This window comes from Crinia signifera, chromosome 2 (assembly GCF_055691185.1).
Source record: "Crinia signifera chromosome 2, ASM5569118v1, whole genome shotgun sequence".
Classification (NCBI taxonomy): domain Eukaryota; kingdom Metazoa; phylum Chordata; class Amphibia; order Anura; family Myobatrachidae; genus Crinia; species Crinia signifera.
In genome coordinates this window covers 258,186,503-258,213,134 of record NC_139218.1, presented here as the reverse complement: position 1 = coordinate 258,213,134, position 26,632 = coordinate 258,186,503, and the positions used below count along the sequence as shown (strand labels likewise).

The 26,632-nt window shown below is 43.5% G+C and overlaps 1 protein-coding gene across 3 annotated transcripts in view; it reads left to right on the top strand.

Moving 5' to 3' along the window:
- GK (glycerol kinase) overlaps window positions 1–26,632 on the top strand; it is a 91,831-nt gene that overhangs the window by 55,397 nt on the left and 9,802 nt on the right. For 2 of the 3 annotated variants that reach the window (XM_083174353.1, XM_083174355.1), the window contains exons 6-19: window positions 5,545–5,682; window positions 7,332–7,441; window positions 9,129–9,195; window positions 12,414–12,431; window positions 12,958–12,993; window positions 14,483–14,550; window positions 15,180–15,222; window positions 21,348–21,428; window positions 22,062–22,140; window positions 22,223–22,319; window positions 23,579–23,663; window positions 24,286–24,406; window positions 24,779–24,922; window positions 25,174–25,260. In XM_083174353.1, the coding sequence (XP_083030479.1) occupies window positions 5,545–5,682; window positions 7,332–7,441; window positions 9,129–9,195; window positions 12,414–12,431; window positions 12,958–12,993; window positions 14,483–14,550; window positions 15,180–15,222; window positions 21,348–21,428; window positions 22,062–22,140; window positions 22,223–22,319; window positions 23,579–23,663; window positions 24,286–24,406; window positions 24,779–24,922; window positions 25,174–25,260 (1,174 nt within the window). The remainder of the gene's footprint in view (window positions 1–5,544; window positions 5,683–7,331; window positions 7,442–9,128; window positions 9,196–12,413; window positions 12,432–12,957; window positions 12,994–14,482; window positions 14,551–15,179; window positions 15,223–21,347; window positions 21,429–22,061; window positions 22,141–22,222; window positions 22,320–23,578; window positions 23,664–24,285; window positions 24,407–24,778; window positions 24,923–25,173; window positions 25,261–26,632) is intronic. The other variant, XM_083174354.1, reaches the window with a different exon arrangement.

Below are 26,632 nucleotides of genomic sequence, written 5' to 3'. Positions count from 1 at the left end.
CTCTTCCCCCACAATACTCATAAAAGCCCACAACTATCAGGTGGTAGCTGACACTTGGACGTGGGCAGCCTGCCAGAGGGGAAAAGGAGACTTTCCAATCCTCCAACCAGACTGCCCCACCTTTGTCAAGGGTATATAAAGTCGGCGGGATCACTCATACCCGGTGGATACAGTCAGATTCTTAGCTCTATCTGGTTTCCACTTTCCTATTTTCCTACTTACCTCTTCTTCTTTTGGTTGTCATACTCCCCTACCCCCTTCCCGGTGTATACCCAAACCCCTTTTCCCAATCCTCCACCCCTACATTCCCAATCCCTATCCAACTACTTAGCGGGAACGTCTATATTATTTCTAGATGATGTGCGACTCAGATAATTGAATATCAATAAAGCATCCGAGCTTCCTGGTGATTCTATTGATATTATTGTCACTGCTAAAAACTGTTATCTGTAAGTCCTGCAAGTCCTACCTGATATCACGCATACTGTGGTTAGACTGTTTTAGACATACTCTCAAACAAAACAGATAGCATAATCGGCTCTGTCGACACAAGAGCTGTTGGCTGAGCAGTAGGTTGCTTTATATTTTTCTGTATATCTGTGCTAATCACCATTTTATATCAATTCTTATACGCCAATATTTGTGTTACTGCTGACACAGTGGAGGGCAGATTGTGATAGTATCCTGGCAACACCATATGTGCTAGTTAAGTATCCAATGATTAACTGATTGCAGTGCATAAGTAAAGACAGTAAAGCATAATCTGTTCTGTCGACACGAGAATGGTCGGCTGAATATAACCAACAGGAGGCTGATATATTTGTCTGCACATCTGTGCTAAACCGCTACTATATATTGATTTTTAACGCTAACATTTGTGTAACTGCCGACACAGTGGAGGGCAGAATGTGATAACATCCTGGTAACACTATATGCGCTAGTTAAAGTATCCATTTACCATCTGATTACAGTGCATGAATAACACTCAGGTGTCGGTCTACCGACTAATGTACTGCTGATTACAGGCGTTATATGTTGACACGACAGCGGTCGGCAAAATACAACCAATAAGAGTTCGTTTTAGCTCAGACCAAAAACCAATACATTGACCTGTACATTTGCACCAATTGCAGCCATTTGGAACAATCTTTATTGTCAACTTCTGTGTAAATGCCGACAGTGTCCAAATAATGGATGCCGAAATGTCCAAATAATTGATACAAAAATTCTTCAGCCTTGCAACTATAGGCCTCTGTGGTACTAACTTCACACTCAGGAAAAGGAACAATTCCTGTGTGTAACTGTGACGGGTGTACTTTTTCACCCACCAAGCCGTTAAGATATAAAGCAACTTTGTTGCAACTATTTCTGTACCAAGTTACAACATATGAGCCCTATTGTGCATGGATATCTGTAGCGGTTTCAGACTGTGCTGCATTGCATTAACCTGCTGCACATGTTTGTGTATTTATATATATGTTTTTGTTTCGTCTATATGTTTGTCTAGTATATTTTAAAGAAGGCAAGTGGTCTGTAGGTTCTTCCCTACTTCTAGATATGTGATAATTTTTTTATCTCTGTTAAAATCTCAGTAATCTAAGAGTGCCCCAACAAAGAGAGAGTCTTTTTTCTTCTTTTTCTTAGTAACCCATTTACTCTCCAGGGCGCACCTCCACCCGAATAATTGATAGAAACAGGGAGATTGACTATCCCCTTTAATTATTATCGATTGTGGATCTCCTCATTTCCTTTCATAAACAAATAAATTGTTATTTCTTGTGCACCGGTCACCATCCCCTTCCCTCTTCCCCTCAAGTATACAGAAAGATAGGTGTGACTGCAGGTGGTTTGTGAATGTGTTTATGGCGACAATTTGTGTCATGAGTATTAATAAGAGGGGCATGGATAATTGAGGCAGAAATGTGTATAGAGGGCTGAGTTTCAGGGGTAGAGAGGGAAGAGAGAAAATACCATGCAGAGCAATAATTGTAGTACATGGTGTATTTGAACAAAGAGTTGTATAGAATTATAGAGTTATAGTAGACTTGCAATTGTTAATACCTGCTTACTGGTGTTTGCTAACCTGTAAGTCCTCAGCCATGCCAAGGCATCTCTGCTCTGGTATTTAATAATATCCCCTACATTTTATACCTAATCGCAGGGCTCCATAAATTAGCAGCCCAGGGATCAGGTCTGGATTGGTGCCAGTGCTAAAGTGAGGGTTTAGCTTAGGGTGTGTTTTGTAGGTGAGTGTTTATATAACCCAATTATATTCCAATATCATTCAATAGGAAGAAAAAAAAAAAACTTACAAAAAAATAAATCCCAAACACATTGTCTATAATTATATGGGTACTCTTTACCTAGAAGGGCGCCCATCGCAGGCATCGCATGTTCTAAAAAATTGCATGAGATGCGACCGACGCGATGACCGCGATTTCCCATAGGGAACAATGTTAAATGTCCCAATTGACCCGATTTTCCTGTTCAATGTCCCAATTGACCCGATTTTCCATAGGGAACAATGTTAAATGGCCCACAGAGGCCAAATAGGCACCCTGAAGTGTGAAATGGCCCCCCCAATTGTTAACGCCACCCCACGATCAACGTCAACCCGAAGCGTGGCGAGCGCAGCGAGCCCACGAGGGGCGGCGGTACGCGTCCTACGACCTTTTCATACCCTCACTATCCACGTCGGCGTGGAGTTGAGAATAGAAAGTGTGGCGAGCACAGCGAGCCACCGAGCCTGAAGCGTGGCGAGCGCACGCGGACAGCGGACAGCTGTGAAGCCCGCGAGGGGACGCGTATACCTGTGAAGGTGTCCGTGTCCGCTCGCCACGCTTCGGGCTCGGTGGCTCGCTGCGCTCGTCCTCCCCAGCGAGAGAGGAAGAGATTTCCATGTCTCCAGCTGCCGTATAACACTAATTATAATATGATCGAAATTGCATTTGTACAATTGGGCTAATTTGCTGGGAATGTTGATCCCAAGATATTTAATGAAGTGGGAATTCATTTTGAAGTGTGAGAGGGAAGGGATCTCTGAGTTATGAGAGGCAGCCGGGGGTACTATAAGCCTCCGATTTGTTAAGGTTGACCTTGAACCCTGCAAAGGATCCAAACTCATTAATCGAGGTAAGGACCGTGGGAATGGAAGTAGATAAATCTGAAACGAACAGTAACATATCCGCAAACAAAGGGTAAGAACGTATGACTATTGCCAGGGGCTCTAGGGCCAGGGCAAACAACAGTGGTTATAGGGGGCACCCCTGTCTGGTTCCCTTTTGGATCGGGAAATAGGAGGAAATATATCCGTTACAGGCCACCTGGGTTTGAGGCTCATGGTACAGCAGCCGAAGCAGTGACCCATACTCCTTGAGGAATCCGAAGCGATCCAATGACTCGAACAGGTCATCCCAGGTGACCAAGTCAAACGCTTTTTCAGCATCCATTGATGGTATCACATGATCCCATGAGCCACCCATCCGCTCCAACCACAGCCCAAACCTTACCGACATTTATCACTGAGTGTCTCCTAAGTATAAACCCCGTTTGGTCCTTAGATATTACTGTGGGCAAAATATACTTTAGCCTCTCGGACAAAATTTTGGTCAGCAACTTATAGTCACTGTTGAGGAGGGAGATAGGATGATAGGACCCCGGGTCTTCCATATCCCTGCCTGGTTTCGGCAGCACCTTCACTACCGCAGAATTAAATATATAACGGCAGAGGTTTTCCCTGCAATATAGCATTAAACACCTCAACCAGGGGATTACTAATTTTGTAGACCAGAATTTTATAAAACTCCCCAGAAAACCCATCTGGGCCCGGGTCCTTCAGAGGTTTGAGTTGTTTAATCTTCCGAGATACCTCCTCAACATCTTTCGGTCTAAGTAAACTAGTCCGGGCTGATACTGAAATCTGTGGAACCTCAATAGAGTCCCAAAATTTGTTTTTCATTTCCGTGTCAATAGGTCCTTGTGAATATTTATTTTTTCTTATTAAATTCCCTGAAGATATCCAAAATATCCATGCCCCCATGTGACCTAGTCCCCTCTGGCATTCTTAGGGCAGTCAATATAGAGGAAGGCCGTGAGCCCCTTATCAAATTTGACAATAAACGTCCGTTTTTATTCCCATGCCTGTAAAATTGGAAATATACAGTATTTAGTAGTTTGAAACTCCATAAGCAAGTCAAAATGTGACTGTAAATATGCTGCTTTATTATCTCCCGTGGGGGCTGTCTTGTAATTAGCGTAGGAGTCTGTCAGTACGGTCTGTGCTTTCAAAATATCTTTCGAATGTTCCTTTCTATATTTGCCCACAAAGGCCATCACCTCACCACTCAATACAGCCTTGGCAATCTGTCAATGTAGCAGGGGGTCTGTACTGTGTTCTTGATTAGTGCTAGAATACTCTACCCATTTAGCTTCCAGAGCCTGCCGAAATTTGGTAGTTAGCTAGGTAGGATGGGAATCTCCATTGGCGATGGGAGCCAACATCCAGAGGTTTCCAGCGTGCACCAGATCAGCGAGTGATGATCGGAAATGCACATCAGGTTTATGCCTGCATCTAGTAATTTAGAAAAAACTGAAGGTACTGTGTGCCGCTGACAAGTATAATCCCTTTCAGTTGGGTGTATAACCCTAAAATAGTCAAGAAGCTGAAGTTGACCGGCAAACTACTTTATATCTATCATTTGGGTCTGGGGATGTCTTGTGGCTACCATGTCTTGTGGCTACCATGTTAAAATCCCCACCACCAGCAGTTGTGCATCCTCATGTGGATAAAGTTTATTTAATACTCTCTGAAAGAACTTTTTTGAGGAACAGTTTGGGGCATAAAGATTACAAGCAATAAAAGACTCCTGGTGCACTAAGATTGCAGCAATTACAAACCGGCCTGCCGGGTCTGCATACAGCTGGGAGCACTCAGCTGCCAGGGCCGACCTGATCAAAATAGCTAAACCCCGGGCCTTGGAAGAGAATGATGCAATAGCAACTACCGTATATACCAAAATACCCAGTTCACTCCGCCCACATTCCACGAACATACTGTATCTTCAGTTGTGACATCACATCAGGTACAATCTGTTATTATTCGAAACATCTCTGGTAAACCTGTAATCCCTAAGCCTGGTCACTGCTTGGGGACAGCTGGGCTTCTGACTGCTGTGGCTGTAGCCCGGGTGACTTGGGTGCCTCTGTCAGGGTCCCCTGTGTCAGCGTTGGAGAAGGTGCAACCGCCATCTTAGGCTTCGCTGCTGCAGATGACTTGCAGTTCTGGCGCTTCGGCATGGGCGGGAAATACCTCTCCAAGCACAGCGCCCGGCATTTCTGTGATTCTGCCTCCAGGCTTGTAGACTAGGGGTGCCGCCCGACTCACCGCTCACGTAACTCCGTCCTCAGGCCGCCACCTCAGTCGGAGCCTGAACCGCTCCTCTTCTTCTTTTTTGTATGGTGCTATTAATGTTCATAGTGATTATACTTTTCATTAATAAACTAAAATATTAAATAGGTACTCTACTAACTTCCCTATTTTTCCAGGGCCGGACCGGTCTGCCGTTAAGCACTTATTTCAGTGCAGTGAAACTGCGCTGGCTGCTGGACAATGTAGAAGAAATCCGTCATGCAGTAGCCGAAGGCAGAGCCATGTTTGGGACTGTGGACTCCTGGATCATTTGGGTTGGTGCTTCTTTAATAAAGTGCATTTTCTTTTCCATAGACAGGGTTCACCTATCACACTCTGTTGTGTGTGTCTGTATTATGTATGCGTGTGTGGTAGGGCAGAGGTTCCCAAACTTTTTTGAATCACTGCACCCTAGAGCATGGGTCTTCAAACTGTGGCCCTCCAGATGTTTTAAAACTACAAATCCCAGCATGCCTTGCCACAGTTTTGCTATAAGGGAGTGTTAAAACTGTGGCAAGGCATGCTGGGATTTGTAGTTTCACAACATCTGGAGGGCCACAGTTTGAAGACCCATGCCCTAGAGTATCAGAATATTTTTCAGGGCACCCCCTAGGCCAAAGTTTGTTACCAAGAATAAAAAAAAAAATTAAATGAAATAAGTTGTGCTTAAATGTCATCCTTAGGTCCAGTTATGTGGTGAGGAACACGATTCACTTCTGTTTCCACACATATTTTGTAATTGGAAGCCCCAAGCACTGATTTTTCCTGTTTCATGGGCCATAAATAATTTGGATTGGTTCTGGACCAACAACCTGAGGGACCCCTGCAAGTGCTCCGAGGCACCCCAGGGAGCCTAGGCGCACAGTTTGGGAACCACTGGTGGTAGGGGGTTCAATTATCTGCCTTTTCTAAATAAAGGATGATTGCTCAGGTGAGATACAGTATGAGTAAGATGAGCAAAGGTTTCCCAACTGTTATATCATATATTTTCTGCATTCTACACTTGGCGTCAGTGGTTTTGCCTGTGCAATTGGCTATGAATATTCCCGCAAACATACAAAACAGAATTAATTTTCGGTGTTTCCCACTTTCGCCAATCGATTGTCATGAACCTTGCACTTCTGCACCCATAGGTACCGTCCTATGAAAGTTTGTAACTATAAAGTTGGCATTTGCAACATAGATAAGGGAGCTGTAAGATTGATTGATTGGTTTGATTTTTAAAATATCAACTAAAATCTGTATTTAATATATGTAATGAAACACATGAAATCACAGCTTCTATGTCTTCTGAAACAAGCAGTTTCAGTCTGTGGTAGAATTGTATGCATTCCATTACTTCACAGCGATATTTGTTCTTTGTGAATAACGTTTGTCCTGCTTTGGTTGTGATGCATGTTTACATATAAATGTTTCTTTGTTTCCTGAATATCTCAGAGCATTCCATTGTACAGATAAATGCCACAGAAGTCTAAATGCACTATTTTTTTTTTTTATTGACTAATGTGCGGTTTAGTTTCTTGACTTTTTTTTTTTTTTTAAATGGTGGACATTACCTTTGCCTTAATAAAAACTCCAGAAGTCATACCCACGTAATAAAACATTGATGCCCTTACCATTCTACGGAGAATTATCAAAGCTTAAAGAAAGAAAGAGAATTTGCCCATACCAACCATTCATTTTAGAGCTATTACAGTATGTATCTAGTGCAGTATAAATTTTAAAAATAAAGTTACAGTAAAAGCTGTTTGGTTGCTATGGGACATTTCCCTTTTCTCTCAAAGATTGCTACACTGTGAAGAGATGCATGCTCCACTTGGGTACTAACTGCAGTACAGGGCTTGGGTATGAACTGTACAAAAAAATATGTAAGTATATACTGTACAAAGCCTGATTTCTAATTACATTCTTCTAATTTCCACAGAGTCTGACTGGAGGAAAGAATGGGGGCGTACATTGTACAGATGTGACCAATGCCAGCAGAACCATGCTGTTCAATATCAATTCACTGGAATGGGATATAGAGCTTTGCAAGTGAGTTATTGCTACTTAATTATTCTCCTGGTCCCTGGCCATGGTAAATGTTTATGGGAAAGAGCGTAATTGTCCTACAGTCTTCCTTGTTGTTCGACCACCTGTATATTTAGGCAAGTTGTTAGATTGGAAAGCCACATACCAACATTAAAGGGAGAAAGAAACTATTTTAGTCCACTGTTATGATCTTCAAAGAGTGTGAAAGGGAGAGTAAGTAAAGAAAGACACACGTTAATGGAAAAGTATGATCTAGGGCCAGATGCACTAAGCTTCAAAAAGTGATAAAATAGAGAGTGATAAACAACCAACCAATCAGCTCCTGTCTGACATTTTTCAAACACAGTCTGTGACATGGCAGGTAGGATCTGATTGGCTGGCTGTTTATCACTCTCTATTTTATCACTTTTTGAAGCTTCGTGCATCTGGCCCTTAGTATAATTGACAAACCCCCATACAGTGACTACATGCTATATAAGAAATGACATGGAATTTATATAAGATTTCTTGGCCTCAGGGTTCCTCATGGATTTATTCCAATTTATCTAGTACCCTTACTATGTGATAGCCATACTTACCTATATTTTGTTACATTAGCTCCATGTCTGAGCTCAAGTGCCATTTTTGCGGGGCCTCAAGGCTTAGGACTCTTGTTCCTGGGTATTCAGCACCCAATCTATAACGCTAGTCTGATTAAACCTAGTAATTAGAGAAATCCCTAAAGAAATTGAGAACATAAAAATTACTGACCGTACCTACAATTTTCCTTTGAAAAACCAGAGTCACTTTATAAAGCACGGGGGCTTTTTCTGGAACCCTTTTGCATGGTAAGAGCCAAAATAAGAATATTGTTAAAATTTGAATAAATAGCTATTACTGCCAATTTGATTGATAAATGTAGACCTCAAACTCTTATAAAATATTAGCTGAACAACGTGATCACTTCTTTGGTGCATTTGGACCAGGCGGGTTCATTCAAGGCAAGCAAACTCCAGGCAAACCCGTGCTGTCGTGGGCATAAGGGGCCCATATCTCTAAGCAGGACTAATATTGGTACTTGTGAGTTATCCGGGCGTCCGATTTTTAAATCGGGTCGGATCGGGACATCGCATCGCATCGCATGCGACCATCGGATGCGATGCGATGCGATGACCCGATTTTTCCATAGGAATCAATGTTAAAATGGACTGAGTCCATTTTAACATGGAATTCAATGGGAAAAAGGGTCCTTTTCATACCCCTACTATCCAAGTGGGCATGGAGTTGGATATAAACCTGTGGCGAGCGTAGCGAGCCACCGAGCCCGAAGCGTGGCGAGCGTAGCGAGCCCCGCGAGGGGACACGGAATACCGTCCCCTCGCGGGGCTCGCTTCGCTCGCCACGCTTCGGGCTCGGTGGCTCGCTACGCTCGCCACAGGTTTATATCCAACTCCATGCCCACTTGGATAGTAGGGGTATGAAAAGGACCCCTTTTTCCATAGGAATCATTTTAACATTGATTCCTATGGAAAAATCGGGTCATCGCATCCGATGGTCGCATGCGATGCGATGCGATATCGCATCGCATCGCATCTGATTGTATGCCTTAACTTAAGGCATACAATCAAAAAATCGGACGCCCGGATAACTCACAAGTACCCTAATATTATATATAATATCTTAATTAGCATTGTCTTCTTGTGTTTTTTAGGTTTTTTGATATTCCAATGAATTTGCTTCCAAAAGTGAGGAGTTCCTCAGAAATCTATGGTCTCATGGTAATGAAGCATTTTGCTTACACTTCCTATTTACAAAATATTTTGCAAACTACAGTATGTTACATGTTTTATGAATCTGAATGGGTCAATATTATATTAGTTTATTAGTCTGTTTTTTTTCCGAATGCCCAGCTCTGTATTTTGTCTTTCTCCTCTCATTTGTCATAGAAAATGCACACGTATAGTATCACATTTTATAGTTTCATAACAAAATAGTCACTACAACATAATTATTTTAAACTTGCATATAAAGGTGTAAGTTTATTCTTTCAAATTTGTTCAAATTATGGGGCAGATTTAAACCTGGAGAAGTCATAAAGTAGAAGGTGATAACGCTGCAGCCAGTCAGCTCCTGACATTTTTCAAACCCAGCACATGACTTGTAAGTTAGGAGTTGATTGGCTGGTGCCGCTTTATCACTGTACCAGGCTTAATAAATCTGCCCATATGAATCATGCCATTTGATCCATTTATAAATAATTAAATTTTTACCATATTTCTAAATGAAATGGTAAGGTGATTTTTGGGGTAGAATTTTATAAACAAAACAACAACAAGAAAAGTTTCACGGTTGTTTGCTACGTTTTCTTTAACCTGCCATTAATTTGTAACTGATATTTGTAAGGAAAACACTTTCTTGGAGATCTACATATAATGTATGAACTGCTCTACCGAACATGCTTCTGTTTGACAAGTTCCATTATGAGTTTGAAGAAACTCAGGGAGCCCGAGGTGTGCTCCCACCACCAGTGCTGTGTCTAAATACGTGCATAGAGGGTCGTGCGTTCGAGTGGACCCTCTGCCAAAGGAGAAGGGCCCCGTAACTCCCCTAACCCCTCTCAGCCATAAGGCCGAGGAGGGGAAAAAAGGGATCGGTGGGTCCTCTTTGCCGGAGCTCAGAGGGACCCGCTTTCCTCAACCCCCGGAAGGGTCAGGACGGTGGGTCCTCCGCTCCCAAAGGTTTGGAGAGACCTGCATTAGGCTTCCCTCCGCCTTGCGGTTTGGGGTCGCCCTTGAGGGGACCGAAGCTCTCCCCAAAAGTATGAGAGCTTCGGTACACTAGGAACTGAATGGCCCATAAGGGTCAAATACACAACCCAAAAAACAAGTGACAAACTACAGAAAACGTAAAAAGTGCAGGAACGTGAGAAGAAGAGAAATAAATAATAAAGAGGACCCCAGCCAGAAGGACTTTAGTACAAAATCATGCTAATTTAATTTTCATTTCTCACTCCCAATTCTAATTACATTATACATGTCAGACAGTGGAGGATAAAAGTGTTACGTATGGCGGTACTTCTGTACTTTCACGGCGCCACTAGAAATCGCGGGCATCGCGGCCATTGAATGCACTAAAAATCGGGTGCGACGCGATGCCCGCGATTTCCCATAGGGACCAATGTTAAATTTCTCAATTGACCCGATTTTACTGTTCAATGCCTCAATTGACACGATTTTTCCATAGGAAACAATGTTAAATGGCCCACAGAGGCCAAATAGCCACCCTGAAGTGTGAAATGGCCCCCACAATTGTTAACGCCACCCCACGATCAACGTGAACCCGAAGCGTGGCGAGCGCAGCGAGCCCGCGAGGGGCGGCGGTACGCGTCCTCCGACCTTTTCATACCCCCACTATCCACGTCGGCGTGGAGTTGAGAATAGAATAGTGTGGCGAGCGCAGCGAGCCACCGAGCCCGAAGCGTGGCGAGCGGACGCGGATACCTTCACAGGTAAACGCGTCCCTTCGCGGGCTTCACAGGTATCCTCGTCCCCTCGCGGGGCTCGCTGCGCTCGCCACGCTTCGGGCTCGGTGGCTCGCTGCGCTCGCCACACTATTCTATTCTCAACTCCACGCCGACGTGGATAGTGGGGGTATGAAAAGGTCGGAGGACGCGTACCGCCGCCCCTCGCGGGCTCGCTGCGCTCGCCACGCTTCGGGTTCACGTTGATCGTGGGGTGGCGTTAACAATTGTGGGGGCCATTTCACACTTCAGGGTGTCTATTTGGCCTCTGTGGGCCATTTAACATTGATTCCTATGGAAAAATCGTGTCAATTGAGGCATTGAACATAAAAATCGGGTCAATTGAGAAATTTAACATTGGTCCCTATGGGAAATCGCGGGCATCGCGTCGCACCCGATTTTTTAGTACATTCAATGCCCGCGATGACCCCGATATCTAATCTAGTGGCGCCGTGAAAGTAAAGAAGTACCCGTATGGCTGTTGAATCCTCTGACTAGAAGACAATCGAATTAAAGTATAATATTATAATATATAGAATTAATGACAATGTGTGTATATATTAATATATAATGTTAGTCTGGATATACAGTACCCTCTAATATTCCTGACCAAAAAGTTCTCATACTTCAGATTCCATCAAATTTATTTTGGGGAATATAGAATATTTTATATATAATTTAGTATTTATTCTCTTTGAATAAAACTTAGCAGCAGCACTAGTAACGATATCACAAAGGTATTTCTTGCATGTTTATTTGTTTGCAATTTAAGAAGGTATCTAATTACCCATGGTAAATTGCAGATTTACTGGATTCTCTGGGGGCTTTCTAATTGGCCGAATAGCTGGCATGAATCCTATTCATGCAATAGTGTATGGCAGGCCTGGCCAACCTGTTTCCAGCTGTTGTAAAACTACACATCGCAGCATGCCCTGTCACAGTTTTATAATTTATCTTATATTAAAACCATAGCTTCCTACATTCTGCAGGAGACTCCCTGAAGTAACAGCTCTTTTTACAATCTCTCCATATATGGAACTAGACAACATTTGGGTGGAGCATGACCCGCCCCCTCAATGGGGTGCTGTGCAAAATTATACTACCAGTTATAATCTCCCTAAAACTAGTTTTCAAAAGTAGGCAAGTATGATTAAAACAGTGGAAGAGCATGCTGGCCAGGCCGGACATGGGATTTATCGCTGATACCATGCGTTATTTCTTTCATGTGGCTCTTACTGTGACACGTTCACTTTTGCATGGAGGTATAAAAAAAAAAACAAAGGTATACTTTTGATTCCAGTCACCGCTTTGGAGAAAGAGATTGAATTGTTTACATTTTAGTGTTAAAATGGCTGTGTTGAGACCTCATGTGAGCCACATCTGCTCTATGGCTTTGTAAGATTGTATAGAACAGGTAGAACTATCACTTTCTTTGTTGTGAACTTTGTCTATCCTCTTGTTTTTGGACTCCCATAGAAAATCTCTCCTAGCCTGGTGAGTAAAGGCTTTTATTTGGCAATTCACCAGTCATATGTCACAAGCACTTGGAGCACAAATCAGGCAATTTCCAGCTAAACAAATAGTTAGACCTATTTAGTTAAAATGAAATATTAATGATTTAAATAATACTTATATTAAGATTCACTGAGGCGGAACCGGTCATTGTTTATCTTTGCAAACCATGACTAATTCCTGCAGATACGAGTGAATCTGAAATTGAAAAGGAGAACATTGCTGAAAATGTGCTTGGTTGCTTTTATTTGTGGCCTCACATTGGATATCTTTTGTCATGTACTGTACTGTATCACATGCAAGGGCACAGTTGTCTAATGCATATAGGGAAATTGAACTGGTATAGTCGGTGGCATGCTGTTATGATTATTGTGAACACTGCTTTAAGCTTGAATGCTGTACAAAGTATCACCTTGAAGCTAACATTTTGTTAATGTATTCTACAACATACCTAATGGGGACCTGTATTTATTAACACTTCTGTTTCATGCACTTTATATATTTTCAGAAGTCCGGAGCTCTCACTGGAGTGCCTATATCTGGGGTGAGTCTACACTACATGAAGGGAGCCATGGCTGATATAGTCAACCGTATCTGCCGTGCACGGCTGATATTGTTCGAACACACTGAACGATATCGGCCAATATAGTTTAGTGATGTCTTCAGGGCCTGCTACTGTATGTTGGCATTTTGCAATGGAACTACCATACTGTAGGTGTTCAGTGCTCAGCCTCATATAAAAGATAGTCACAGGAGTTACCTTGCAATCAGACAGGATGAGTCTTGTATAGGTATAACTTTATGTAGAACTGGGTAACAGGATCAATATAACATTACAAAACATCAGCATTCAGTAACAGCTTGTTAAACTCAACATGTCATCTATAGTACATGTGCTTCCTCCATCACTCCTTTAAACAACATGAACTGGAAGCATCAGAGATACAGGAATATAACGGCAAACCAACAATACATATCACAGTATGTCGCCATCTGCTGTCCCTCCAATATACATGCATATGAATGAAACCAACAGTCGTCTGTATATGTATGTTCCAAAATGCTAAACATGGAGGTCATTCGGTTATATTGCCAAATTGACCTGCAGATTTTCAAGACATCAATTATAGTTATTGGAGCATGGGAGTGCGCATCGTTAATGATATTGATTGTACACACTAGATGATATCATGAACAATGTCGCTCAGAAAGCCCCTTCTCAGCGATATTCACAATAAATCCTAGTGTGTATGTTATAGGCCTGAGCTATGATTTACAGTTACATTTTGGGAGGTATTCAATGGTAGTCGTGCTCCCGCAGCCATCTCCCGATGGGGGAGATGGCTGCGGGGCCCTATTTAATGCTGTCTTCCCCGACAGCATTGAACAGGAGTTCTCAGCAGAACGAGCCTGACATCACAAGCTGTCTGGCTCATTCTGCCGAGAAAAGCTGGAAATAGGCGAGCTCTCGGCCAGAGCTCGTCTATTTCCGTCCTCAGGTCGCGGCCACGCCCCTTTCTCGCCGCTCGGCGGCCGGGACATTGAATCCCAACCGCCAAGTTCAAGTCGAGCAAAGCAAGAACGGGATAGGGGCATGGCTTACTCGACAGCCGTGCCCCTGACATTGAATACCCCCCATAGTGTAGTCATAAGAGTAATGGTGTTAATCCATGGAAAATATCACTCTATTTGAAACACTTAATTAGACATGCATTATACCAAACTATATGATACAATTTACTTCCTATACTTCCAGAGCTAGAAAGACATTAAGAGCCTGATGCCTAATCCTAGTCCCGCCAGCTTTTGTAAGGTTTCATTCTCCACAGCCCCCCCCCATTGGAGAATTTTGAATGAAACCATTTTGCTGGACTACCGCGTACAATGCAGTACCAGTGGGATAAGTCTCTGGAATCTCAGGGGTCCCTTACACCAGACACCACAGTTCTTCTAGCTAGAGGAAGGGACTGTGTATTGCATTACAATATTTGAAAATTAAACGGATCTCTGCAACTTTTTTTCCCACCTTGTAGTGTTTGGGAGACCAGTCAGCTGCATTAGTGGGGCAAATGTGCTTCCAAGATGGGCAAGCCAAAAATACGTAAGTGAATGAAATGCCACGCCAATAATATAAAGGTCACATTTTATTAGGCCAGATGCACCAAGCTTCAAAAAGTGATAAAGTGAAGAGTGATAAACAACCAGCAAATCAGCTCCCAACTGCCATGTTACTGGCTTTGAATGGCAATTAGGAGCTGGTTGTTTATCACTCTACACTTTATGACTTTTCGAAGCTTGGTGCACCTATTAGCTGTGTCAGTGTCTGTGGTGTCTTTTTTTTTTTTTCAATGAATTAAGGATGGTATAATTTTAGAAAACATTACATATGCAGGACATGAGTTCCATGTATGACCAGCAAGTGGCAGAGCTCCCCCATCCAATCATTATTGACCTACTTACTATGTATACAATGTATACATATTTAAAATTAAGTCGGTGGCTTTTTTATTTTATTAAATTGGTTATCATCAAATGAGGGATTATAACAAATTGATGAATATAATAAAATTAGTAAAGGGGCAGCCATTACAGTTGTGCATAGATCCACCCCAGTATGGAAGAATACATTACTGCAATAATCATATAATACTTGTAAAACACAGTAATACTGCTTTTAGATTGGTCCAAAATTACATTTCTCAAATGAAACCATTCTCTTCTTCATTACAGGTATGGTACTGGTTGTTTCTTGCTGTGTAATACAGGACAAAAGGTGAGGAATACCATTGTATTATCCCAAAACGTGTTCATCACCTCATACTTCTGTATCCTTTTCTCAAAGAGCCCCTGTTTCTAAAGAGCTTTTTTTTTTCCAATTCAATAATTTTTATTGATTTTTGGCAAGTAACAACAAACCAAAACATGCAGACACATCAGCAGGTGCTTGGTACATAGCATATTGATAATACAATACAGAAAATGTATAGAAAAAAAAACCTGCAGTACATTATTATAGTAGTAAGCGCACTTATTGCAGTAGTAGGGAACAGAAATACCGGAAGGCGCCATTCGGGCAGGTAACCAATATATCAGAGCAGGAGTGAACGTGGTAACCGTCTCAAAGTAGTATATCCTGAAAATCGCTCTTTACAGATAGCTATCAGGATAATCTGTCACAGAGCAACATGTGGTAGCAAAGCAACAAATAGGCGATGACGTGTCTGGCACAAAACAAAATAAAATCCCCCTCCAAAATAAACCACCCCATAACCCCCCACCCTGTATAATCTACCCTCAATTTAGGCATACCTGGAGCCCAGAATTCATAACCCCCCCTCCCAGTAAACCACAAACTAACTATATATCCCCCACCCCAATTACCCAAACAGAGGGACAAAAACTAATGGCCCGGACCAGGATGGCACCGGGTCTCCCACCAGAGACCAGTATAGCAGAACTACTGCGTGTATTAAAGTCGTGCAAACGAGCAGGATGCACCGTGAACCTGGGCAGGTAAATGGCAACATACATACGTAAAACAGTATAGAGTAAGGTAAAACATCACATATATGCACCAAACTAAAGCATTAAAGGGAACACCCCCCCCGTTATCGTATAACATCCGCAGCATATCAATCTGCCAATCCTCGAGCTCTTCGGTGTAGAGAAAACATAACATCGGAATTCCCCCCCCCCCATACAGACCAGAATATATAGCACCACATTCAGCTGGGTCGAGCGGTAGAGGTGTAAAAGGAACCAGCAACAATAAGGGTAATAACAGTGGGGAAAATGCGGCCAAAGCAAATAAATGAGACGTGAATTTGCAGCGAGCTTGAAACGGTTACGAATAGAAGCCGGCCCTGACCCCACATAGGCACAGGTGCAATATGAATTGCAATGTCACTACAGGAAACGTAGTAACCACATCACCAGTTTTGGATGCTTCAGGGGCAAATATAAGCAGGAGGGTATCCAAATCCAGGGCTGCAGAATTTGCAGAGACCATAGAAGAGCAATATTCAAATAGAGAGTTATCCTTTCCCTGGCACATAGTCACATGAGATGGAGGACAGTTTCATCTGTGTATCTTCAGGATATGTAGAGGTTACAGAAGTACAGGAGGCAGATATATCGCCCATAATCTCTTTACCATCTTTACCAGGGTTAACTGCAGTGTAGAGAGCTTCCAAGTGTACCACCTCTAGATGAAGAAGGAGCCTCTCATTTGATGCCTGAATAGAGTGTAGAAGATAGGAGACATCCATAGTGCAGAAAGCACGCCGCCCAAGGGTCGGTTCAGGAAGCTCCAAAATGGCAGCGGCCGCACCTCACACTCCAATCCGCTATAGCTAGGCAATAGGGAGCAGTCAGGAGGGTCCGGTCCGAACAAGTAGCCAGCGCCGTCAGACCCCGAGAGCAGAAGCACAGCCCCCCCCCCGGGTGTCAAGCAGGGAGATTCGCCTGGCGATGTCCGACAGCATATGCTTGCACGCCACGCAGATGAGACAGCCGATTGCAGAGTTGGGTCACAAGTGAGGAGGGACACACGGGATAATCAGCTGAGAAGCCACACTGGATGCAGGAGAGGCTCTTCCATCCTTAGGGTCCAAGTGGGGAAGGCAATGCTGGATAAACACGATAAAACGTCTGCTCCCGGTCACTTCAGGCCAGCCCCCCCTGTTTTTAAAGAGCTTTAATTAAAAATGGAATGCACAATGGCTCAATTAATTTGTATAGAGAAGTCTTTTATTATGTTACAAAATCATACAAAGGTTCCTTACTCTGGGCCAGATGTACTAAGCTTCAAAAGTGATAACATGGAAAGTGATAAACAACGAGCCAATCAGCTCCTGCCTGCCATGTCACAGACTGTGTTTGAAAAATTTCAGGTATGAGCTGATTGGCTGGCTGTTTATCACTTTTGAAGCTTAGTACATCTGGCCCTTTGTACTTTGTTCTAGATCATCAGAAGCTTGTAATATGGCAGACATTCTTGTTCTCATTTACCTAATTTCTACATCTCCCTAAACACTTTAAAAATGAATCAGAGCATTAGGATATCTGAAGTATTGTTATGGAGACAAGGTCACCGTATATTATAACATAAGACAAGTTATCTGTGCGAGTCAGTCTTCTTACCTAAAGTACTTGTGTGTTGCCCATGCTGGTAGATTCCCATTCATAATGGGAATTCTAAATGTGTGGCATCACTACTTGTCAAATCGAAGTATGTGTTTCACAGTATCTCCTATATATTTGGCTACATCTGTCACTCAAAGTGGGTGTCTGTGTCTATAACGCTCTGTTCCTGGACTTTCCTCTTAATGTGTGATTGCCTTCATCTGTGCTGAACACCTTTCTGAGAAATTACCCTGTTTAAAACAGGTGATGGCAATCATACATTAAGGGGAAGTCTAGAAACAGAGCATTGTGTCCCTCCTGGAGAGGGTCATGTTGGGAGGTATGTGACAGAGTACCAGCCCAGTGAGCCCACAGACAGTGCCAGACACCCACTGCCTTCCCATGTTGCCCAGCACTGCTACTCCACAGCCACCAGGTGAGCACCCCCCTCCCGCGATTTGCGGCAAAACCTCCCCCCCCCGCGCGCCCCCCCCCCCTCCCGCGATTCGCGGCAAAAACTCCTGCACCCCCGCGACCCCCCCTACCGCGATTCGCAGCAAAAACACCCCCGCGACCCCCCCTCCCGCGATTCGCGGCATAACCACCACCCCGCGAACCCCCCCTTCCGCGAATCGCGGCAAACCCTCCCCCGTGACACCCCCCCCCCCCCCCCCCCCGATTCGCGGAAACCCCCCCCCCCCGCGACCTCCCTCCCGCGATTCACGGCAAAAAGACCCCCCCCGCGACCCCCCCTTGCACGATTGGCGGCACCCCCCCTGCGACCCCCCTCCCGCGATTCGCGGCACCCCCCCCCCCCCCCCGCAATTCGCAGCAGCCCCAGGATTAAATGGCACATGCAAAACACTGACATGGCTATGGTCGACAATGAAAAAGGTTGACATAAGTTTTTGAAGATTTATTTTTAATTTTTTTAATTTTTTCATATTCATTGTCGTGTGTCGACATGGACACCAATGAAGTGGCACACTTATGTCAACATTTACATGTGTTGACCTTTCTGTGTTGATTTTTTCTTGTGGCGATTCGCGTCACACACCCCCGCAACCCCCCCTCCCGCGATTCGCGGCACCCCCCCACCGGAACCCCTGTGAACCCCGCCCTCCCGCGATTCGCGGCACCCACCCCCGCGACCCCCCCTCCCGCAATTCGCGGCACCCCCCGTGATTCGCGGCAGCTCCAGAATTAAATTGCACATGGAAAACACTGACATGGCTATGGTCGACAATGAAAAAGGTTGACATGAGTTTTTGAAGTTTTTTTGTCATTTTTTGAATATTTTCATATTCATTCTCATGTGTCGACATGGACACCAATGAAGTGCCACACTTATGTCAACATTTACATGTGTTGACCTTTCTGTGTTGATTTTTTTCTTGTGGCGATTCGCGGCACCCCGGCACCCCCCCCCCCGCGACCACCCCCCTCCCGCAATTCGCAGCAACCCCCCACCGGAACCCCCATGAACCCCGCTCTCCCGCGATTCGCGGCACCCACCCCCCGCAACCCCCCCCCTCCCGCAAATCGCGGCACCCCCCGCGATTCGCGGCAGCCCCAGGATTAAATGGCACATGCAAAACCCTGGCACGGCTATGGTCGACAATGAAAAAGGTTGACATGAGTTTTTGAAGATTTATTTCATTTTTTGAATGTTTTCATATTCATTGTCATGTGTCAACATGGACACCAATGAAGTGGCACACTTATGTCAACATTTACATGTGTTGACCTTTCTGTGTTGATTTTTTCTTGTGGCGATTCGCGTCGCAACCCCCCCTCCCGCGATTCGCGGCACCCCCCGTGACCCCCCACCTCCCGCAATTCGCGGCAACCCCCCACCGGAACCCCTGTGAACCCCGCCCTCCCGCGATTCGTGGCACCCAACCCCGCGACCCCCCCCTCCAGCAATTCGCGGCACCCCCCGTGATTCGCGGCAGCTCCAGAATTAAATTGCACATGGAAAACACTGACATGGCTATGGTCGACAATGAAAAAGGTTGACATGAGTTTTTGAATTTTTTTTTTTTCATTTTTTGAATATTTTCATATTCATTCTCATGTGTCGACATGGACACCATTGAAGTGGCACACTTATGTCAACATTTACATGTGTTGACCTTTCTGTGTTGATTTTTTCTTGTGGCGATTTGCGTCACACCCCCCCCCCCCACAACCCCCACTCCCGCGATTCACGGCACACACACACACACCTCCCCCGCGATTCTCGGCACCCCACCCCGTGACCCCCCCTCCCGTGATTCACGGCACACCCCTGCGACCCCCCCTCCCATGATTCGCCGCAACCCCCGCCCCGTAACCCCCCCTACCGCGAATCGCGGCACCCACCCCCGCGACCCCCCCTCCCGCAATTCGCGGCACCCCCCCGTGATTCGCGGCAGCCCCAGGATTAAATGGCACATGCAAAACACTGGCACGGCTATGGTCGACAATGAAAAAGGTTGACATGAGTTTTTGAAGATTTATTTCATTTTTTGAATGTTTTCATATTCATTGTCATGTGTCAACATGGACACCAATGAAGTGGCACACTTATGTCAACATTTACATGTGTTGACCTTTCTGTGTTGATTTTTTCTTGTGGCGATTCGCGTCACACCCCCCGCAACCCCCCCTCCCGCGATTCGCGGCACCCCCCGTGACCCCCCACCTCCCGCAATTCGCGGCAACCCCCCACTGGAACCCCTGTGAACCCCGCCCTCCCGCGATTCGCGGCACCCAACCCCGCGACCCCCCCCTCCAGCAATTCGCGGCACCCCCCGTGATTCGCGGCAGCTCCAGAATTAAATTGCACATGGAAAACACTGACATGGCTATGGTCGACAATGAAAAAGGTTGACATGAGTTTTTGAAGATTTATTTCATTTTTTGAATGTTTTCATATTCATTGTCATGTGTCAACATGGACACCAATGAAGTGGCACACTTATGTCAACATTTACATGTGTTGACCTTTCTGTGTTGATTTTTTCTTGTGGCGATTCGCGTCACACCCCCCCGCGATTCTCGGCACCCCACCCGTGACCCCCCCTCCCGTGATTCACGGCACACCCCCCGCGACCCCCCCTACCATGATTCGCCGCAACCCCCGCCCCCGTAACCCCCCTCCCGCGATTTGCGGCAACCCACCCCGCGACCCCCCTCCCGCGATTCTCTGCAATCCCTCCCCTCCCGCGATTCGCAGCATCCACCCCCCCACAACCCCCCCTTCTGCAATTCGCGGCACCCTCCGCGACCCCCCCTCCCGCGATTCGCGGACACCTAAGTTGCAATACAGGGCATCTTTCATACAATTCTAACCATATTTCTCATATACAAACGTTCACAAATTAAGGGGGCGCAGCCCCTTACGACGGTGTGAAGAGCGCCCGTAGGGCGCGATGAATCACCTAGTTGTTTTATATATGTTAATGTCATTTGGTTTTGTAGAAAGTGATCACGTCTGTCTGTAAATATGTGTTTATTTACTGATGCATAAAATAGGCCTTTTTACTAAATGAAATTCAGTTTATAACCTGGGACTAAAATGTATATTTCAAACAAAGCATTACGCATTAATGCAAGACAGATGGTTTATTTAATGGTGTACGATAAAGCCTCAGTACTGTAATGAAGTAAGAAAAATCGAGTGAATGATGTTGCTATTTTAGTAAACGGTGTTCTTTGTATTATTCTTGTGTGTTGTCCTTGATTGTAAACCTAATATTAGTGTATATGTTACGCTCTATTGTCCCCTAGCCTGTTGTGTCTGAGCATGGCCTGTTGACCACAGTGGCTTACCAGCTTGGCAGAGACAAACCTGCTTGTTATGCACTTGAAGTAAGTTTGATTTCATTGTTATATTCTCTAAATCAACTGTACGAAAGATTTTGATTTGTCAGAAATTTGTTGGACATCTTAATATACAGGCAAACTTGGGTATCTGCACAGGGCCCCACAATTTTAGGGGCCTTTGAGCAGGGTCGGGCTGATACATCTGGGACTTTTTTTAGAAGCTGGTAGAGAATGCAGTTCAGCTACTCCAATTGTGAATTACACAGAATCATAGCAAGCGGACCTCATTATCTACCTGTCTCCCAGCCTGAAGCCGGACCATGAATGGTTGTTAGCATTCTGATAGGTATATAGCGCCAGCCATCCACAAATCAGAATGCCGACGGCCATTCACTATATGGAAGCATGTGGGGAGAAGGCACAGGACCACAGGATGGGTAATAATAATGCTTTCCTGTAAATGGGTCGGAAGAGGCCTTAGTGCATTGCTTTGCTGAAGGCCTGTTAAGGTGACCATGGCTGTAACATCATTTTTTTTTTTCTGGCAAAACAAAGGAAAGTTTAAATAAGCATATGCTTTCATTCAAATGGATTAATATTAAGGTGCATGTGCTAGTGGCTTCTTAATGAGAAACGTTTCATTCTCCCAATGTTATATCTCAATGTGTTGTGGTATAGGGGTCAGTTGCAATAGCTGGAGCTGTAGTGCGCTGGTTAAGAGACAACCTTGGCATTGTGAAGACAACTGAGGAAGTAGGTAAGCATCTTCTAATATGTACTGCAGCATTTGTCTCTTGTCCCTCGTTTACACCTTAGTAATTGATATGTTTTTATTTTAGAAAAACTTGCTGCTGAAGTTGGAACATCATATGGGTGCTACTTTGTTCCAGCCTTCTCAGGGCTATATGCACCGTACTGGGAGCCCAGTGCCAGAGGGTATGGCCATATCCAATGTACTGTATTTGTGTACTATAGCAATAGCTCAGGTCTTTACAGAGAATAGTATAAACGTGTGTACACATAATTATCCATACTAGGGTACTTTTTAATAGAGATGTGCAGGTTCTGATTTACTCTGATTTAAGCCCTGTACACATGCATCGTTTATTTTTATTTTTTTCGATTTACGATTCGATTTTGCTTATAGAAGCAAAATCGAATCCTAAACGAAATCGAATGGTTTTTGTGTCACTTTCGATCTACATTCGATTGGATGCGCGCTCCCGTTTTCACAAAATGGAACAGAAAAATCTACTGTGCAGCCAAGGAAATATAGAATTCGATCTAGTAAATCGAATGTGTACAATGTACCATGAATGTATATCGAATTCGATATCTAATGCAAAAGTACAGATCTAATGCTAAATCGAATCTAAAATCGAATCAAAAGCAAACCGATGTGTGTACAGGGCTTTACTCTGATATCAAAGCAGGATCTTATTGGCTATCCCAAATCACATGATCGTTGTTGACAGTTGATAGCCAATAAGATCCTGCTTTAAAATCCGAGTAAATCAGAGCCTGCACATCTCTACTTTGTAATCAGAAGTTCATTAAATTACCAGTACCAGAGAACAGAGGAAACAAAAGCAGAGACAGGGACAAAATACAAAGTTCAGGAATTGTACTCCTGTCTGCGATGCTATGTGCTAGCAATGCTAACCACGGTTTAAAAATTCTATTAAGCAGACTTTATTCATGCAGTACTAGTATTAGTGTTCTTATAGTTAACAGTTCAGGAAGTGTCGGCATTACATTATTTACATACCCTAAGCATCTGCAACCATTGGATGATGACTCCTGCCAAGCTTATTGGTCAGCAATGATCGGCAGCACAGCAGACACTGGGGGAGTGTGTAGGGAAGCCGAGGGGCCAGGAAGCACCTTCTGCGATTGGTAGCTGCTAGAAGAATATCTACTGACAGCTATCCACTTTGTGTTTCTGACTGGTCCCATTATTTGGGACCAGGTCCGATAACACACTGCCTGGTGTGGTCAAACAAGTAAGGTCACATCACACCTTTAGGTTGCGCTAAAACTCCTGCTTGGCAAAATCTATTGTATAACATTTTTCACACCTCAACTGCTGTACATTATAATGTGTACTTGGTGAATGTAGCATGCTATTTATAATACTAGTTACCCCGTGTGCTAGGAGGCTTCACCTGACTATGTTTCTGGTCTTCTGTTTTCAGAATCATCTGTGGTCTCACACAGTTTACAAACAAAAATCATATTGCATTTGCTGCTCTTGAAGCTGTCTGTTTCCAGACCAGAGAGGTACTGTACACCCAAGACTCCTCTTCTGCCTATATAAAGTTGGTAACCTGAGGTACTAGCGGCCTTTGTAGGGGTGTTAAAACAAACCTAAATAGTAGACTAGCCCAATTCTTGTGAGTTTTATATTGCTACTGATTAGATATGAATTTGTATTTGAATTAAATCATATTTTATATCCTACTGTATTTCAAGAAGTTACTCTTTGTAATGAACTATTGAAACATGACCAGTAGTACTTGGCTCACTGCAATTCTTTATTTGAATGAAGGTGTGCAGTAATGTCTATTGTGCATTATCATAATATAATACTTTGTACTTCAATTCTATTTCCTAACACTTCTATTTTATTAAAAATGATATGAGGAACAGTAATGTAGTTAAAGGGAAGTTGATTGTTCCATTCTGGCATTCCCTAATAGCAATACAGGGACAAGGCATGCTGGAACTTGTAGTTTCACAACAGCTGGAGAGCCACAGGTTGGCCTGGCCAGAAATACCTACATATTGCTCTAAGCAGCTATACTGACAGAACTAAAGTGGCTGCATACAGATGTAGGAGTAGGTCATCCCTAGGTGTCTAATAGTCTATGCATCGCGTCACCACTCTTTGATTTTATTCCAGATTCTAGATGCAATGAACAAAGACTGTGGGATACCTCTGAGCCAGCTGCAAGTTGATGGGGGCATGACTAACAATAAGATCCTCATGCAGCTACAGGCTGACATCTTATGCATCCCAGTGGGTAAGCTGTTCATTGTTTCAGCTTTTAGCACATATATCTGAAGCTCGTTACCATTTTGTTAAGTTAGGCTTTTAATCAGTGTGACTGAGGGGATCTGGGAGGATTTTAAAGAAGACCTATCAAAATCTTATTGGGTTGCCCCTCTTTCCTTTCATATACATACCTATGAATTGTTTCAGCTATTCTCGTTTTGGTGACAACAAGTGTAAAAAATCAAGAGCTTTAATAAATTTTAATTTTGTTTTTTTGTATATAACTATTTTAAAGTTACCTGAAAGGTTGTGGGGCTTGCATACTCTATGCGTATTTACCTTTAAAATAATTGTTCTAGAATTATAGTTGTTAGAGTAACACTTTACTTTCTTTATCCAGTGAAACCTTCCATGCCAGAGACGACTGCATTAGGAGCAGCTATGGCTGCGGGGGCGGCAGAAGGAGTGGGCGTCTGGAGTCTAAACCCTAGTGATCTGACTGCTGTGACTTGTGAACGGTTTGAACCACAGATTAATCCAGAGGGTAAATAACCCAGCCAGTTCTTTACACAAAGGGGGAGATTTATCAAAACTTGGGACAGAGCTAAAGTACCAACCAATCGGCTTTTAACTGTCCTTTTACAGGCTATGCTACATAAATGGCAGTTACAAGGTAATTGGTTGCTATGAGCGACTTCTCCACTTTACCTCTTCAAGATTTAATTAATCCCCCCCCCCCCCCCCCCACAGTATGCTGATAGATGTCTTCAATTCTCTCTTGCTCTCTCCTTCTAGAAAGTGAATTTCGTTACGCTCGATGGAAAAAGGCAGTGATTAAATCAATGGGGTGGGAGAGTGCAGAGCCTGCGACCAATGGCAATGGTAACTTTCCAGTTTATATAAATTCTTACCGTGAATGTTTTGCCAAACCAATACATAATAACATGTTATGGGAAGACTTGTTTTTGCTTTATTAATGAATTTAGCAGTTTTTTACCATTCACTCCCCATCCTAAAGTATTGAATTTGTTATTTGAATACCATATGGGAGACCATTCATAGATCTCTTCTTGGTGGTCATATAAGGACTCCATAGTTTCATTCAGGAGGTCTGTTCTCTCATTAAGTCTAGTACATGCCCCCATTAGAAGTGTGCTTAGGGGTTGAAGGATGCTCTCGAATAGCACTAGATTTTGGTTAGCAGGTTTTAGCAGTAGCACAGTCCACAGCTCAGCTGTGGACATTACAGGTAGGTAACATACAATTACAAGTTAGTTAGATTTTAAGATACTTTTTACAGACCAATTAACCATGAAGTTCGAGTTCTATAGGTAAAAAAAAAAAAAATACGTTTCTCTCAAGTAGTAACCTAGTAATGCCAGTGTATGGTTTTTTTTTGTTCCCTTACTGAATGGGTTGATAAGCTCAATATTTACAGCACAGTTTTTTCTCTTGGGTAATAAGAGATTGCTCAACTCTAACCAACATTCCCAATGTAACCATGCACACCGACCAGTCTATGCTTTCACCTGCTGTAGGCATTTTAGTTCACCATGTAATAGATTGTAATAGAAGTTTGGATATTTTTTTTATATCCTTTTCCAAATGAGTGGCATAGATGACATATATATCTCAGGGTATTAATGGAACATGCAGTTGTAAACCATGGTAGCCATGCATGTGAATTTTCCCAATAACTTTGCTCTATTACACACAGAATCTGGCAATCTTCTTTGCCATGTATTTCCCTGCCCATACCCTGCAATGCTGCATGATTATTTTTATTAAGTTGCTTTCCTATATCGATCTATTGTTCTGTTATACTATATACTGCATGTGGTGTGCTGTAGTACATACATACTGGTATATTAAACAAGTAGTAAGATTTTTTATTTTATTCCATTAATGCTTTGTGCATCAAGGTCATCCCATGCCGGAAATCTTTACACCGTAATGATTAAATCTGCACATTTAGAAATCTCTATCCACCTTTAGCTAGCAATGTGTAATTTCCTAATTCTACTAATTTGCATTCAGCAACTAGTGCCAGCTTTAATGCCAAGCCTCCAGTATCCTAGGGGATTCCAGAAACTCCAAAGACATGAATATCTGGACTGGCCCCAGCAAATGGTTTTGATAACTGTTCCCTGATGCAGAAAACCATCGGAAATGTATTGCTTGAGCAGGCAAAACTGCTATTTAAAGAAGAATGGTCAAAAAGCACAAATTACTTTTACAATCTAGTAGAATATTC